The sequence below is a fragment of the Elephas maximus genome, chromosome 16 (genome assembly GCF_024166365.1).
Source record: "Elephas maximus indicus isolate mEleMax1 chromosome 16, mEleMax1 primary haplotype, whole genome shotgun sequence".
Taxonomy (NCBI): Eukaryota; Metazoa; Chordata; class Mammalia; order Proboscidea; family Elephantidae; genus Elephas; species Elephas maximus.
In genome coordinates, this window is record NC_064834.1 from 66,660,306 (window position 1) to 66,678,061 (window position 17,756).

A 17,756-nucleotide genomic window follows, 5' to 3' on the forward strand; every position below is an offset into this window, starting at 1 on the left:
TTCATAGAATTTGTCTCTGTAATTGTTAGCAAATCTAGGCACTCTTGCATCTTTGCCTTAGGTCGATGCTACTTGGTAGTGACTGACTCTGAGAGCGACCAGCTACAATGCTGCCTGCAATATGCCCTCAGTACGTGTTTATTGATTGAATATGTGTTGTCATCCACTTCCATCTGCATAAATGGATAAAATAATGCATATGAAATGCTGAGGGCAATGCCTGGCATGTGGGAAGCATTCAGTCACTGTTAACAGAATTGTTGTTTCTTGTGTTATTACTGTTTCCATTACTATCAGCATTAATGCCTTTGACCAGAACAGACTGACTACGAGTTTTTGTTTTCTCTTTTCTCTTTGAAATATTAGCACCGCTGGATCAAAATGAGGTGATAGACATTTGTATTGAAAAAGCAGTTTTCCGTCTTATCTGTCTAAGTGACCAAATACAAAAAATCAAACCTGTTTGCTGAGGATTCAGACTCATAGCGACCCTGTAGGACAGAGTAGCACTGCTCCATAGGGTTTCCAAGGCGGTAATCTTTGCGGAAGCAGACTGCCACAGTTTTTCTCCTGTGGAGCTGCTGGTGGGTTCGAACTGCCAACCTTTCCAGTTAGCGGCTGAGAGTTTAACCAGTGCGCCACCTGGATGGTTTCAGGTCCCAGCATTGCCATCGGCTGTGTGAGCCTGAACTAATCATTCAGTCACTCCATGCCTTGTTTTAGCCATCTGTGAAAAGGAGTAAAAATAGCTTCCTGACCCACTTTGGCAGAATAAGCTTGAGGAACAACCTAGATAATTAGTGTAAAAGAATTTTTTAACTCTGAAAAATGAATAAAGTTAGTTATTAGTGATATTTTCATAATGCCAGCAATATTTATATAAACTCTGATTTCTCTGTTCAATGTTGTCATCCTTCTGTTTTGCCGTTATCACTTTCAATTATTTTCACATTGTGTGGGCAACACAGGTAATTATCTAGATTTTCTGGCTTGAAACAACACAGTTTCACTGTGCAAATGATACTGCCCGAGACTGATGCTGCCTGTGAGTCTTTGAGTTCACCTTTTTATCAAATTTTGTTCCTTTTTTTGGTATTCCAACTCACAGTAAATGGTTTTTGAATGAATGAATAAATAAATGAATGAATGCTACTATAGAAGAGAGGCAAAACATCCATGAGTGCCCCAGCTTTTTTTGTATTGCAACGTATGTGATTTCAAGCATTTCGATGAGGGACATTTTGAGCTGTTATGTGCCAGGCACTTTTCTAACACTTTACATGTGTTATTTAATCCTCACTATAACTTGCATAAAAGAGTACGTGAGCTTGATCCACTATAAAGTAAGCTCCATGAAAGGCAGAATCTTTTATGCATTGTCTGTCTTGTTCACCTCTAAATCCATAGGGACTACAGCTGTGCCTGGCTTATAGGAGAAACTCAATAAATAATTATTAAATGAAGTAATTTGCTCTTTCAAACAATTTTTTGTATCTTAGGACTTTGGAGTTTTGTGGGAATTTTCAACTTGATTATGATTTATTTTTATTACTAATGTTGCTGGTAGGTGCCATTGTTTCAGTTCCAACTCATAGTGACCCTAGGTACAACACAACGAAACACTGCCCATACTATGCCATCCTCACAATTGTTGCTGTGTTTGAACCCAATGTTTTAGCCACTGTGTCAATCCATCTTGTTGAGGGTCTTCCTCGTTTTCGTTGACCCTCCACCTTACCAAGCATGATGTCCTTCTCCAGGGACTGGTCCCTCCTGATAACATGATCAAAGTACTTGAGGCAAAGTCTCACCATCCTTGCTTCTAAGGAGCACTCTGGCTCTATTTCTTCCAAGACATATTTGTTCATTCTTCTGGCAGTCCATGGTATATTCAATATTCTTTGCTGGTACCATCATTCAGATGCATCAATTCTTCTTTGGTCTTCCTTATTCATTGTCCAGCTTTTGCATGCATATGAGGCAATTGAAAATACCATGGCTTGGATCAGGCATACCTTAGTCCTTAAAGCTTTGCTTTTTAACACCCTAAAGAGGTCCTTTGCTGCACATTTGCCCAATGCAATGCATTGTTTGATTTCTTGACTGCTGCTTCCATGGACATTGATTGCGAATCCAAGCAAAAGGAAATTCTTGACAATTTCAATCTTATCTCCCTTTAGCATGATGTTCCTCATTGGTATAGTTGTGAGGATTTTTATTTTCTTTATGTTGATGCGTAATTCATACTGAAGGCTGTGGTCTTTGATCTTCATCAGTAAGTGCTTCAAGTCTTCTTCACTTTCAGCAAGCAAGGTTGTGTCATCCACATAATGCAGGTTGTTAATGAGCCATCCTCCAATCCTGATGCCACATTCTTCTTCAAATAGTCCAGTTTCTTGGATTTTTTGCTCACCATACAGATTGACTAAATTGGAAACAAAGAAGAAGGATTGGTACTTGGAAAATATGGCCTCGGTGATAGAAATGATGCTGGAGATCACATGGTAGAATTTTGCAAGACCAACAACTTATTCATTGGAAATACCTTTTTTCACCAAAATAAACGGCAACTATACACATGGCCTTCATCAGATGGAATACACAGGAATCAAATACACTACATCTCTGAAAAGAGACTATGGAGAAGCTCAGTATCAGCAATCAGAACAAGGCCAGGGGCTGACAGCAGAATAGACCATCAATTGCTCATATGCAAGTTCAATTTGAAGCTGAAAAAAATTAAAACAAGTCCACATGAGCCAAAGTACAACCTTGAGTATATCCTACCTAAGTTTAGAGACCACCTCAAAAATAGATTTGATGCACTGAACACTAATGACTGAAGACCAGACAACTTGTAGAATGATACCAATGACATCAAACATGAAGAAAGCAAGAGGTCATTAAAAAGGCAAGAAAGAAAGAAAAGACTAAAATGGATGTCAGAAGAGACTCTAAAAGTTGCTTTTGAATGCAGAGTAGCTAAAGCTAATGGACAAAATGATGACGTGAAAGAGCTGAACAGAAGATTTCAAATGGTGACTCAAGTAGACAAAGTATTATAAAGAAATGTGCAAAGACCTGGAGTTAGAAAACCAAAAGGAAAGAACACGTTTGACAGACATTTTTCAAGCTGAAAGAATGAAGAAAAAATTCAAGTATTGAGTTACAATATTGAAGAATTCTATGGACAAAATATTGAAAGATGCAGAAAGCATCAAAAGAAGATGTAAGGAATATGCAGAGTCACTGTACCACAAAGAATTGGTCAACGTTCAGCCGTTGCAGGAGGTAGCACATGATCTCAAACTAATGGTATTGAAGGAAGAAGAGTCCAAGTTGCACTGAAGAAATTGGTGAAAAACAAGGCTCTAGGAATTTTCAGAATACCAACTGACAACGTTTCAACAAACAGATGCAACGCTGGAAGCACTCACTTGTCTATGCCAAGAAATTTAGAAGACAGCTAGCTACCTGGCCAGGCAACTGGAAGAGATCCATATTTGTGCTCATTCTAAAGAAAGGTGATCCGATAGAATGTGAAAATTATCAAACAATATCATTAATATCACACACAAGTAAAATTTTGCTGAAGATCATTTAAAAGCAGTTGGAGCAGTTCATCAACAGGGAACTGCCAGAAATTCAAGCCAGATTCAGAAGAGGATATGGAACAAGGGATATTATTGCTAATGTCAGATGGTTCTTGGCTGAAAGCAGAGAATACCATAAAAATGTTTACCTGTGTTTTATTGACTGTGCAAAGGCATTTGACTGTTTGTATCATAACAAATTATAGATAACATTGCAAGGAATGGAAATTTCATAACACTTAATTGTGCTCATGAGAAACCTGTACATAGACCAAGAGGCAATCATTCAAACAGAATAAGGAAATACGCATGGTTTAAAATCAGGAAAGATGTGTGAGGTTGTTATCCTTTCACCATACTTATTAATAGTGACGTTCAAACAGATATGCATGGTTTAAAATCAGGAAAGATGTGTCAGGTTGTTATCCTTTCACCATACTTATTAATAATAGTGACTGATTATTTTATTATTGAAATTAAAAACTAACTTCGTACTGTACTTTATAGTTTATAAAGTACTTTCTACTAACCTCATTCAATTTTAAAAGAAGCAATGACATTTAACACTAGGAATACTAAATTTTATGGAAAATAAAATACTGCCATCCTTATAAAACAATCATAGCTCAATTTCTTTAATGAGAAAGTAGCACTTAAATTAAGGATGATTAGGGTTTAAAGTGAGGAATTATATCAAATTTTTATTTAATTGAAGGAGGAAAATACTAGAAAATATTTCCCCAGTTGACTTAGGAAAAGGGACTTAACAATGTGGAAAAGTAGCTGCAAGGCTGATTCTTGTAAATATTTGTGACTTCTTAAAAAAGAAAAAAAAAAAATATTTAAAATGAATCAAGTAAAGTTTCCTGTTATAGAATTAAAATTAGAACTGATGGGATGTAAAAGAAGCTGAACTTGGTAAGGACCATAATGATTTGCATTAAACTATGATTGGAAACAGTACCAGCCATGATTTACTCAGCACATTTTAACCAATGAGAGAACAGTTCATGCAAAATTTAGGGAGGGCTCAGCAACGACATGGAAAAGGTTGGGTAATGCATCCGTAGTGGGACAGTAGGATTACATTTTAAATAACTTGTACAGTATCTTTAAATGAAATTTTTTATTGCCATGTGTTAAAGGCCAAACACAATTTTATAACCAGAATACAATTTTCATTTGTATTTAAACCTTGGCACCCGTAGCTGCCACTGGTTTTTAGCAGGCGAGGGGAAACCTTTCATTAAACTCTCAGACAGATCTGACAAATCTATTTGTCATTCCGGTCTCTTCAGCACTGAAGTATTTCCATTTTTGTTCAACACTGTAACCTTTGGAGTTTTGCCTAATAATGACTTCAGTTGTGCTGGCCTTCCAACAGATAAATTAAAGTGGAAATGCATATTTTCTAATTATGCATCCAACCCTAGTTGCATATTGGCAGGGGTGGCCACACTGAATGTTAAATTAATTTTGCACAATAGCTAGAGTCTATGGAACGTTCAAAGTTTCCCAAAGTCACTTTCTTAATCATGTGAAGGATAGCCAAGACTCTGATCAGTAGTATGTAGCTATATACAATCAGAGAGAAAACATTTAAACATCGCAGCATGGTATTTCCATTTAAATCTGATTACAGTGAAATAAAACTGTAGCCATTAAAGGTTTAGAAGAACTACAAATACAAGCAGTAAAAGAAGACAGATAGTAAATGAGGTAGTAAAACATTTCAGCAGGGCAAACAGTTTATAGCTCTCATTCAGGCTTCCTGAAGCCAACTGTGCAATTCACTACAGACCCTGCACCGTTCCCTGAACTCCACTTAAACCTGCAATTAACCTTTCACGCCTAATGAAGCTGTTTTTCTGGAAAATTAAAATATATAGTGGTGCCTGCTTTTACACAGACTTGGGAGGAGAGCATTTCAAAATGAATGACTTTTCTGAGGCTTTTGTTCAAATGTAAAATGGAAGTGCTATGTTTGTATATAAAGCGGGAATGTTCTTTCCAAGGCAATTTAGTTTGATGTGCTGTATTTTATTACTGTACTTATTAATTGTTCCACATAATTGTAAAAAAAAAAAAAACACACATCAGTAATTTTATGATTAGATTGCTACTGCTGGAGTCTACTCTTACCAGTTCACTTCTGTTAGGAAAACCTGGAGTTTTACTAAAGATAACTAAATTCCTGATGTTTCCCCTTGGTGATATCATTGAGAATTTAGTGGTTTAAAAATATATATTTACCATTTAAATATTTACCTATTAGTTACATTGCTTTCTCTTGAAGGTATATTTACAAATGTTTACAGAGGAACAAAGTTCTTACATTTTAGGAAGAAAATATTGGGCTATTTTCTAAGTTTATTAAAGGTCTGATTTAGGCACATGTTCTACGTATTTGCAAAATATCTGTCGTAGCTCTTGACATCCGAACCAGTGATGACGGAAACAGTGCTCATTTTCTGAAGAAATCCTGATGGTCCCAAAGGAATTGGTTTCCTTCACAGGCATGCACCCTGGAGGATCCAAAGCAGCCGCTGGTGATGGTCCACATTAGCAGACACCATTTTCAAACACCAAGAGCCCGTGGAAAATGGAGTAAGAAACAGAAGATGGCACCTTCTTACTCATGGGTTTATATTTCAGATTTTTTTTTTTTTTAATGTCATAGTGTTTGATATTTAAAAACTAAAATTTTAAAAAGGTGAAGCTTATAATAAGCATTTAAGCCCCAGTTTTTTGTGAAATCTCCTAGCAGATTTTGAAGTGAATTTGGCTGGCCTGCAGCGTCTGTGCATCATCTTGACATGGTAAATGATATTCCTTTAGACTGCCAGTCTGAAATAATGAATTGTTCCCCCAGTTAATTGTATTGCTTTGATAACAAGAACTATGCTAGGCCTAGAGAACACAATAAGTGGATTTCATCAGATGATTTGTGTGACGTTTTGAAAAATTATCTTCTTGAGTGACCTGCTTTTAATGGAACTCTATGGGTACCCAGCATGCACCACCACCCAGCATCCACCTGGAAAGAAGCACTTCCTCCTTGGGTGCAGGGATGCATCAGCCATTGCGGACAACCCTCACCCGGAAGAAATTCCCAGGGAAACGTCAACAAGGAGAAAGGCTTTGCCTCAAAGGGCAATACAGCGAACGTGTTTCTGGGTGGCTTTTATTTTATTGATGCGTATTTTTTAAAAATCCAGAATACATCTTAAGCTACCTTTTACTTCTTCACTGCCAGAATATAAAAGTTACACTGTGTGTGGGGGGGCGGGGGGAGGTGTAAAGTCTTTTTTTAAAGAGCTACTGACTTGAATTTTCTCTTTTTATCAATTAGGAAAATCAGATTTTCTACAATAATAAAATGTGCTGGAGGGCAATGAAAGTTAGAAACTAATCTTTTTTTTTTTTTTTTTTTAATGAGCCTCCCCCTGCCCACTACTAAATAATTCAGGAAGACCGGGATCTTGTCCCTTATTCACTGTAGTGTCCAGGGCCTCTTGTAGGATGAAAAAGGACCTAACTACTTCTGGTTGTTGTCATTGTTGTTGTGTTGTTTTAAAAAGTTCTCCATATACTAAAAATGAAAAAATGCGAAAATAATGATACAAAATTTACAATTAACTTGACACTTAAGATACATACAAACAAATGCAATTTATGATTATTGTGCTATTTATAATTGAATTACAAGATTTATAAAGAAGAATAACTCATGTCCTTCGGTGAAGGATGCAGCCTTAAATCTGAGTAAAACATCATTTGGCCCAACAAGATGAGAAGGCCTGGGGCAAATAGTCCTCCGAGCCTCCTCTGTAAGTTTACATGGTGGACACCCAAATATTGCTGGTTGGAGGAAAGCAAGCTTTCCTACATACATATTGCCATTTATGCAGAATCTGAAAATGCAGTTGATTATTGTATTTTCATAGGTGTGTTAGGTGTGTAGTACTTAATGTTATTGCTGTTAGGTTCCATCAGGTTGGTTCCAACTCATAGCAACCCTGTGTACAACAGAACAAAACACTGCCTAGTCCTGTGCAATCCTATCATTGTTATGTTTGAGCCCATTGTTGCAGGCACTGTGTCAGTCCATCTCACTGAAGGTTTTCTTCTTTTTCACTGACCCTCTACTTTAAAAAGCATGATGTCCTTCTCTAAAGAAACTAAGTCTCACTATCCTTGCTTCTAAAGAGCATTCTGTCTGCACTTCTTCCAAGATAGATTTGTTCATTGTTCTGGTGGTCTGTAGTATATTCAATATTCTTCACCAGTTGGAATGCACCAGTTCTTCTTTAGTCTTCCTTATTCATTGTCCAGCTTTTGCATGCATGTATTGTTTTTGTTGTTAGGCTTCGTCAAGTCAGTTCTGACTCATAGCAACCCTCTGTACAACAGAACAAAACACCACTTGGTCCTGTGCCATCCTCATAATTGTTGTTATGCTTGAGCCATCCTTGCAGCCACTGTGTCAGTCCATCCCGTTGAGGGTCTTCCTCTCTTACGATAACGCTTTACTTTACCAAGCATGATGTCCTACTCCAGGGACTGGTCCCTCCTGATAACATGTCCAAAGCATGTGAGACTAAGTGTAGCCATCCTTGCCAGTAATGAGCATTCTGGCTGTACTTCTTCCAAGACAGATTTATTTGTTCTTTTGGCCCATTCCCATTGCCGTCGAGTCGATTCTGACTCACAGTGACCCTATAGGACAGGGTAGAACTGCCCCGTAGTGTTTCCAAGGAGCACCTGGTGGATTCGAACTGCCAACCTTTTGGTTAGCAGCTGTAGCTCTTAATCATTACACCACCAGGGTTTCCGTTCTTTTGGCAATCTGGTATATTCAATATTCTTTGCCAACACAGTAATTCAAAGACGTCAATTCTTCAATCTTCCTTATTCATTGTCTAGCTTTCGCATGCACATGAAATGATTGAAACTGCGGTGGCTTGGGTTTTTTGCTTTCTTTATGTCAAGGTGTAATCCATAATGAAGGCTGCAGTCCTTGATCTTCATCAGTAAATGCTTCAAGTCCTCTTCACTTTCAGCAGGCAAGGTGGTGTCATCTGCATAATCCAGGTTGTTAATGAATCTTTCTCCAATCCTGATGCTCCATTCTTCTTCATAAAGTGAAAAAACAAGAGGTCATTAAAAAGACAGGAAAGAAAGAAAAGACCAAAGTGGATGTCAGAAAAGACTCTGAAACTTGCTCTTGAACGTAGAGTAGCTAAAGCAAATGGAAGAAGTGACGAAGAAAAAGAGCTGAACACATGATTTCAAAGGGCATCTTGAGAAGACAAAATAAAGTAGTATAATGACATGTCCTAAGACCTGGAGTTAGAAAACCGAAAGGGAAGAAAACACTCGGCATTTCTCAAGTTGAAAGAACTGAAGGAAAAAAAAAAATTCAAGCCTTGAGTTGCAATATTGAAGGATGCTATGGGAAAAATGCTGAACGATGCAGGAAGCATTAAAAGAAGATGGAAGGAATACACAGAATCACTGTACTGAAAATTACTACCTACTGGAATTACTGGTCAACGTTCAGTAATTCCAGTAGGTAGCGTATGATCAAGAATTGATGGTACTGAAGAAGTCCAAGCTGCACTGGCGAAAAACAAGGCTTCAGGAATCGACGGAATACCAAGTGAGATGTTTCAGCAAACAGATGTAGTGCTGGAGGTGCTCGCTTGTCTGTGCCAAGAAATTTGGAAGACAGCTACGTGGCCAACTGACTGGAAGAGATGCATATTTATGCCTATTCCAAAGAAAGGTGATTCAGCAGAATGCAGAAATTATCAAACCATATCATTAACAAAACATGCAAGCAAAATTTTGATGAAGGTCATTCAAAAGTGGTTGCAACAGTACATCAACAGAGAGCTGCCGGAAATTTAAACTGGATTCAGAAGGAGGACTTGGAACAAGGGATATCATTGCTGATGTCAGGTAGATCCTGGCTGAAAGCAGAGAATGCCAGAAGGCTGTTTATCTGTATTTCATTGACTATGCAAGTTTGTTTTGTTGTTTGATGCAAAGGCATTCGACTGTATGGATAATAACAAATTACGGGTAACATTAATGGGAATTCCAGAACACTTAATTCTACTCATGAGGAACCTTTACATAGACCAAGGGACAGTTGTTCAGACAGAACACAGGGATACACGTGGTTTAAAGTCAGGAAAGGCATGCATCAGGGTTGTATCTTTTCACTTATTCACAAGCATATGAGGCAATTGAAATACCCTGGCTTGAGTCAGGCACATCTTAGTCCTCAAAGTGACATCTTTGCTTTTTAATACTTTAAGATGATTTTTGCAGCAGATTTGCACAATGAAGTATGTCATTTAACTTCTTGATTGCTGCTTCCATAGATGTTGATTGTGGATCAAAGTAAAATGAAATCCTTAACAACTTCAATTTTTTCTCCATTTATCATGATGTTGCTTTTTAGTCCAGTTGTGTGGATTTTTGTTTTCTATATGTTGAGGTGTAATCCACACTGAAGGTTGGGGTCTTTGATCTTCATCAATGAATGCCTCAGGTCCTCTTTGCTTTCAGCAAGCAAGGTTGTATCATCTTCAAATTGCATGTTGTTGTTCCTCCAATCCTGATGCCATGTTCTTGTTCACATAGTCCAGCTTCTTGGATTATTTGCTCAGCATACAGATTGAATAAGTATGGTGAAAGGATACAACCCTGATGTATTACTTTCCTGATTTTAAACCATGGAGTATCCCCTTGTTCTATTTGAAAGACTGCCTCTTGGTCTTTGTACAGGTTCCGCATGAGCACAATTAAGTGTTCTGGAATTCCATTCTTTGCAATGTTATCCATAATTTGTTATGCTCCACACAGTTAAATATCTTTGCATAGTCAATAAAACACAAGTAAACATCTTTCTGGTATTCACTGCTTTCAGCCAACGTTCATCTGACATCAGCAATGATATTCCTCATTCCATGTCCTCTTATGAATCTGGCTTGAATTTCTGGCAGTTCGCTGTCGATGTACTCCTGCAGTCATTTTTTAATTATCTTTAGCAAAATTTTACTTGCATGTGATATTAATAATAATATTTGATAATTTCCACATTCCTTTGGATCACCTTTATTTTGAATAGGCAGGAATATGGATCTCTTCTAGTTTCTTGGCCAGGTAGCTAGTGCTGCTATAACAGAAATACCACAAATATGTGGCTTTAACAAGCAGAAATTTATTTTTTCACAGTTTAGAAGGCTAGAAGTCTGAATTCAGGGTGCAAGCTCTAGGGGAAGGCTCTATCTCTTCGTTGGCTATGAATATAGTCCTTGTCTCTTCGAGTTTCTGCTCCTGGAACATCTTCATGTGGCTTGGCGTCTCTCTTCCCCAATCTCTGCTGTGGTAGTTGCCTAGATCCATCAGTCACAGGCTTAATCTCGTTAACTAAAGATTGTGTAGCCACATCCTCGATGTAAATCCTAGGACCCATGGCCTTAGTTTGTACAACAGAATTTTCCAAATATTTAAGTTCTGCATTTATTTTGCATAGTTCATTTTTAAGTCCATCTCTTTCCTCTTGCATTTTATTGTAAAGGGCAAAGAGAAACCAAGCAGTCCAAAGCTATCCAATTAAAAATAAGCATAGTTTGCTATTTTATTTGTAAATTAAGAGCTGAAATGTAGTTTATGATTTATTACTGTCCACTGAATGTGTTTCCAAGCTTAAGCATCATTAGTAAAACCAGGATATGTTGTGAGAGACACTACTTCAGTCAGGCTTTAGACTTCGTATACCCTGAAATACAAAGATACAATGACAGTTTTGAATTAGCATAAAATTTCCTGTTTTGGCATCTCACAATGCTGACTTTTCTTCTGGCACTATCTCTTCTGTAAGGAAGACAACATTCGCAGCCACATGTAAATGGAAAAGTCTTATTTTTCAAAGCCTCTTTGGACTAGGTCATGCAGTCGTTTAATGAATAAAATGATTTCATATTTGGATATGGTGATATTGAAATTAGTGTAAGTGGGCTCTGTCCACATTAAAGGAGACATATATTCTTTGTCATAGTTGGCTGTCTCTGGATAAGATTGGGCCAGGAATGAAATAGCAGAAGGTTGTAAATTATGACAGCAGCATGCCAGGAGATCTGTGGAAACTTGAGGTCTGCCTGAACTCAACTTTTAGTTAGCACTACCATGGCCCGTGGTTTTTTAAATAATATGCTTTAGCTCCATCAATTAAAGAAATGAGAAAATAATTATTTCCTACAGCAGAGCAAGTGGTTAAAACAACTATCTTGCACCATTCAGAATTTCATATGTGTTCCTGGAAGGTCAAGGAAGCAATTTTTGTTTACTCTTTCAACCTTTGAACTTCCATTAACTCTTGGAAATTCAAGATGATATTTAACATCCCAAAAGAATGAAGTTACTTCACAGGAACCCTTACAAGGTAACTTTGTAAGATGATCAGCCTGGCCAGTAATTATTGTGATTTTTGTAATCCCTTTCTTTTCTAGGAAACTCTGGGGGTATAGTGGTTAAGAGCTACAGCTGCTAACCAAAAAAAAGGCCAGCAGTTCAAATCTACCAGGTGCTCCTTGGAAACTCTATGGGGTAGTTCTACTCTGGTCCTGTAGGGTCACTATGATTTGGAATTGACTCGACAGCAGTGGGTTTGGTTTGGTTTGGTTTGGTTTTCTTCTCTAACACCATAAATCCCTTCTCTTCTGTTTTCAAACTTAATAGAGGCTCCTTTTTTCTTTCAAAAATATGTATGTTTCTATCATATCAAATTATAGATAACATTGCAAAGAACGGGAATTCTAGAACACTTAATTGTGCTCATGTAGAACCTGTACATAGATGAAGAGGCAGTCATTCAAACAGAACAAGGGGATGCTGCGTGGTTTAAAATCAGGAAAGGCGTGCATCAGGGTTGTATCCTTTCACCATACTTATTAAATCTATATGCTAAGCAAATAATTCGAGAAGCTAGACTATATGAGAAGAGTTGGGCATCAGGATTGGAGAAAGACTAATTAACAACCTGCGATATGCAGTTGACATAATCTTTCTTGCTGAAAACGAAGAGGACATGAAGCACCTACTGATAAAGACCAAAGATTACATACAGCCTTAAATATGGATTATACCTCAACATAAAGAAAACAAAAATCCTCACTACTAGATTAATAAGCCTCATCATGATAAACAGAGAAAAGATTGAAGTTGTCAAGGATTTCATTTTCTTGGATCCACAATCAACACTCATGGAAGCAACAGTCAAGAAATCAAACAACATATTGCATTGGGCAGATCTGCTGCAAATAACCTCTTAAAGTGTTAAAAATCAAAAATGTCACTTTCAGGACTAAGGTGTGCCTGACCCAAGCTATGGAAATTAAAACAATAATGACATACCACTACACACCTATTGTTTTTAAGTGCCATCAAGTCAGTTCCCACTCATAGCAACCCTGTGTACAACAGAACAAAATATCGCCCAGTCTTGCACCATCCTCACAATCATGGTTATGCTTGAGTCTATTATTGCAGCCACCTTGCCAGCCCATTTCTTTGAGAGTCTTCCTTTTTTTTCAATGACGCTCTATTCTACCAAGCATGATGCCTCTCTTCAGGGGCTGGTCCCTCCTGATGATACGTCCGTACGTGAGATGAAGTCTCTCCATCCTTGCTTCTAGTGAGCGTTCTGGCTGTGCACACCGATTAGAATAGCTAAAATCCAACACATTGACAATACAAATGTTGGTGAGGATATGGAGCAACAGGAGCTCTCATTCATTGCTGGTGGGAATGCAGAATGTTACAGCCACCCTTGAAGACGATACGGAAGTTTCTTACAAAGCTAAACATAGGCTCACCATACAATCTAGCAACTGTACTCCTAGGTATTTACTCATATGAGTTGAAAACTTATGTCCACACAAAAACCTGCACATGAATGTTTATAACAACTTTATAATTACAAAAACTTAGAAGCAGCCAAGATATCCTTCAATAGGGGGATGCATAAACTAATTGTGGTACATCCATACAGTGGAATACTATTCAACAGTCAAAAGAAATGAGCTATCAAGCCATGAACAGGCATGGAGAAACTTTAAATTCATATTGCTAAGTGAAAGAAGGTAGACGGAAAAGGCTACATATTTTATGATGCCAACTATGTAACATTTTGGAAAAGACAAAACTGTAGTAAAAAGTTAGGTGCTCAGGAGGAGGAAGGGGCGAATGAATGGGTGGAGCACAGGGCATTTTTAGGGCAGTGAAACTATTCTGTATGATACTCTAATGGTGGATATATGTCATCATGAATTTGTCAAAACCTTTAGAACTGTACAACACAAAGTGAACCCTAACGGAAACTATGGACTTTAGTTAAAAATAATGTGTCAGTATCAACACAGTGGATTGATACAGTGTCTGCAACAATGGGCTCAAGCATAACAACAATTGTGAGGATGGTGCAGGACCAGGCAGTGTTTTGTTCTGTTGTACACAGGGTCACTATAAGTCAGAACCAGTTGAATGGCACCCAGCAGCAACAACATTGGTTCATCAATTGTAACAAATGTGTCACACTATGCAAGATGTTGATAATAGGGGAAATGATGGGAGTGGACAGAGAGGGTATAGGGGAACTCTGTGTAATTCCCTGTGTAATTTTTCTGTAAATCTAAAACTGTTCTTTAAAAAAAGGCTATTAAAAATTCTTTATATGATGCATTTAACTCCTTAAACACAAAACAAAAAAATAACACTGAAAATTCATTGTACATCCAGAACCAACTTGTGTTCAGACATAGAAACTAAGGTATGGGGTCACATCTACAGCTGAATGTGACATTTTATCAGACACTGAATTCGATTGTCCAAAGTCAGGGTCAGTTAACCTTTTAGGCCCTTGTTCTTCTTCATGTGTGAAGTTCTTGTGTCCGAGTTAAGAAACATTTTAGATAAAGCGGAAAGTACTGGATGACTTCCAATAAACAGCTGAATCTTTGATGGCTGAATGGGAAATAATACCAAACAGGGTGCTAAGCTACTCATGCTGTCCTCCCAGAAGTATACAACCAAGCATTTAAATGTCTTTCTCCTTTTTTTCCAGGCCTTGCCATCGCCAGTGCCCTAATAGACATTTCACAACAGAAGCCTTCAGATAGTAAAGACAAGACTTCAGGAATCCGAAATCGAAAGCACCACCTCTCAACACGTCAAGGAACTTGTGTCTGAGATACAGAAACTGCTCTAGATATTCTGTAATGTTATACTTTATAAATGGCTTCCATTAAAGATGTTCTGTATAGCCTCAGTTTTTATGGAGGCAGATCTCTGTATGATCCCAGGGCCTGAGTACAGTTCCTTCCGAATGGCAATGACCTACGTGGCCAAAGAATGTCATGAGTCGGGCTTTTATGAAAGTAGTGGTGTCGACAGTCACAGGTGATAAAGTCAGTTTTTACGATGATCTTAGACTCATCATAGATAACTTTAAATTACTCCTGGAAAAAGATGTATATTGTTTCTTAATACAAATGAAAAATATGTAATTCATATGAACCAAACTGTTTATATCTCAAGACTTTGAAGAAAGACATTTTATAATGCCTGAATGATGAGAATTGTACAGTTTTTGCCTCATAAGCAAACTTGAATTGCCTGTATAAGAACAGGAGATGAGCAGATTACAATGGCTTTAAATGCTGTTTTGTCTCATTGTAAATGTGAAAGATTTTGATTTCCTAGGTGTAGGTAATGTATTTAAATATCTCACATGGCAATATCATGTCCAGACTCAGTCTGAGAACATGACAGTTTTCTGCCTAACTGGAATGCAGACCAAAATGAGTCCATTTGAATGGATGGTGTGTACAACTTCACAGGAAGTTTGTTAGAATTCAGAGCGAAGAGGACATTCCTGTCATCTATGCCAACTGCCTAACTCATTATCAGAGCTGATAGAGCATGGAGAAGCCTGTCCAGCAATCAGTTGTCCCCTGCCTTCAAAAACAGCCTCCGATGCCACAAACCCGAAGACCGCTGAAATAGTTATTTTACAGTGTGCAGGCTTCTGCTCCAGCATGGTAATTCTGTAATTGCCTAGGAGTTATTGGATCAGACCAAAGTGATCCATCTGTGTTTTTATGAGAAAAGGTCATCTTCTTTTGGTGTTCCTCTTCTAGCTGCTAGATTTGATCTGCCTTCACAGTGGTTATGAAATGTGTGTTAGAGGTGACACCTCCCAAGTTATAATGTGATTCAGGTTCCTTCCTGTCAACTACTTCACTGAGAATACATGCAGGGATGAGCACTTACTGGCAAGTATCAACGGTATTCTTAATCTCTGACATGAACCCACTGGTGTCAGGAGAGAAAGCCTCCCGTTTAAAAAATAAGCTCATTGTTGCCCATGTTCAGCATATTTTTAATGACTAAAAAAATCTGAATTATGGCAAAAGCGAGGAATGATATACAGCAGCTTTCATACTGGAACATAACATCATTTATGTCCTAATATTGATAAAGGTTCACTGAAGGCCAGTAGTATTAACAGGTCTTGTTTGGAATCATGGTTTCTTAACTTCAGGGTGACTACTAGGGACATGTAGAGAACCGTGACAGATAATCCAAAGTGGTTGTACATGATATAGTTTTGTTCAATATGAAAGCCATTTAAAAATAATTGATGTTTAGTACTATATATGTACTTTTCATGTTCTTTGGACTTTCTGGAAGGTAATGACACTTTACCGTTTACAGCTAATGCATAGTTACTTGCATGCTATGGTTGTGCAGTAGCAGAATACAACCCTATTGTGATATTAAGTGTTTATTTCATAAAGCCATTTATATATAGTCAGCTTAATTTGATGAAGATTGACTGTAAAACATAACCAGAATGATCATACAATATGTAGTTGCATCTGATACAAGACTGCTAGGTTGCATCTAAAACCGTGACTATGTCATTGTTTTTATAATTAGACATTCATGAATTATCGTATATATTCCTTATGTTGGCATGATAATTTTACTATTTTCCATGCGTTAAAAATAAGACTAACTCTTAGAGTAATTTTGTCTGTAGCCTGTGGAGCTTTTTGGGGAAGGGGGTGAGGCTGGGTGTTTTTACCTTCCTATGATGTTTTCTTTCTCAAAGGAACAGTGAGTTAAGTTTGTAAATGTCTCCAAAAAAACACCAAGTCATTTTTCCAGCTTCTTTTTGGACCCTTTAAATGTTGGTTTTTCTCACGGGAAAATAAATTGACAAAATTGGTGATTACAAAAATGTAATCATTTAAAAAGAAAACTATGGCCCAATTTGTTTAATTATGTAATAATTGTTATGAGAGAAAGCTCATATAACAAAAATGCAAAAACATACAGATTTGGATGTAAAATCTATTTCTGCTGTATTTTAGAGGCTAAGCAAATAGTATTACTCAGAAAGAATTATCAAGCTTCACCCACACTGAATCCCATTGGGTAATTAAAACTTGAAATTTTAAATTTTAGAGAATTATGGGAAATAATGCAATGTTAGGTTAAAGTCATACTATCCCTTTCTGGGCCAAATATTGCTAACTTTGTGACTAATTATGCAATATATTTTCAACTTATCAAAGCTTTTCCTGGCAATAAAATTCTTCACCTTCAGGTGAAGTAGATTGAAAAGACTTCAGGGATAATCAATTTGAATCTGTGTCTTGGGTTTTTTATTTGTTCGTTTGTTTTCCAGATTCCAAACACTGTAAATCTGATTGCTTTCATTTTTTTTTTTTTTTAAATCAAATACACCACCAAGGATAGCATATGCAAGTACTATCCAAGAAGTTAGCAGTTAAATGACTGATTCTCTTGAAAGCTTATCTTCATGGAATTCTGAGCATTTCAGTTTAGAATGACTTGGAAAAATTCTTTAGATTTTAGGATTTCTTATTTTACTGAATATGAAAAAATTTTAGAAAGTAGAATAAAGTTTTAAAAATTAACCTAGGGATGCTATTTGGAAAACAGAGAATTCTTGTTGAAAGAGATACACATGCTTACAGATGGGTTTAATAAATTTTAAGAGGATTGAAATTTTCATAATTCCTTTAAATGATACATTTTACTTTAGTGATACATAAAGAG

At 37.2% G+C, this 17,756-nt stretch overlaps 1 protein-coding gene across 3 annotated transcripts in view; it reads left to right on the plus strand.

Moving 5' to 3' along the window:
- Window positions 1-17,398, plus strand: part of ATRNL1 (attractin like 1) — a 685,371-nt gene extending 667,973 nt beyond the window's left edge. For all 3 annotated transcript variants that reach the window (XM_049854677.1, XM_049854678.1, XM_049854681.1), the window contains one exon: window positions 14,731-17,398. In XM_049854677.1, the coding sequence (XP_049710634.1) occupies window positions 14,731-14,855 (125 nt within the window). In that variant the 3' untranslated portion in view covers window positions 14,856-17,398. The remainder of the gene's footprint in view (window positions 1-14,730) is intronic.
- Window positions 17,399-17,756: the final 358 nt, after the last annotated feature.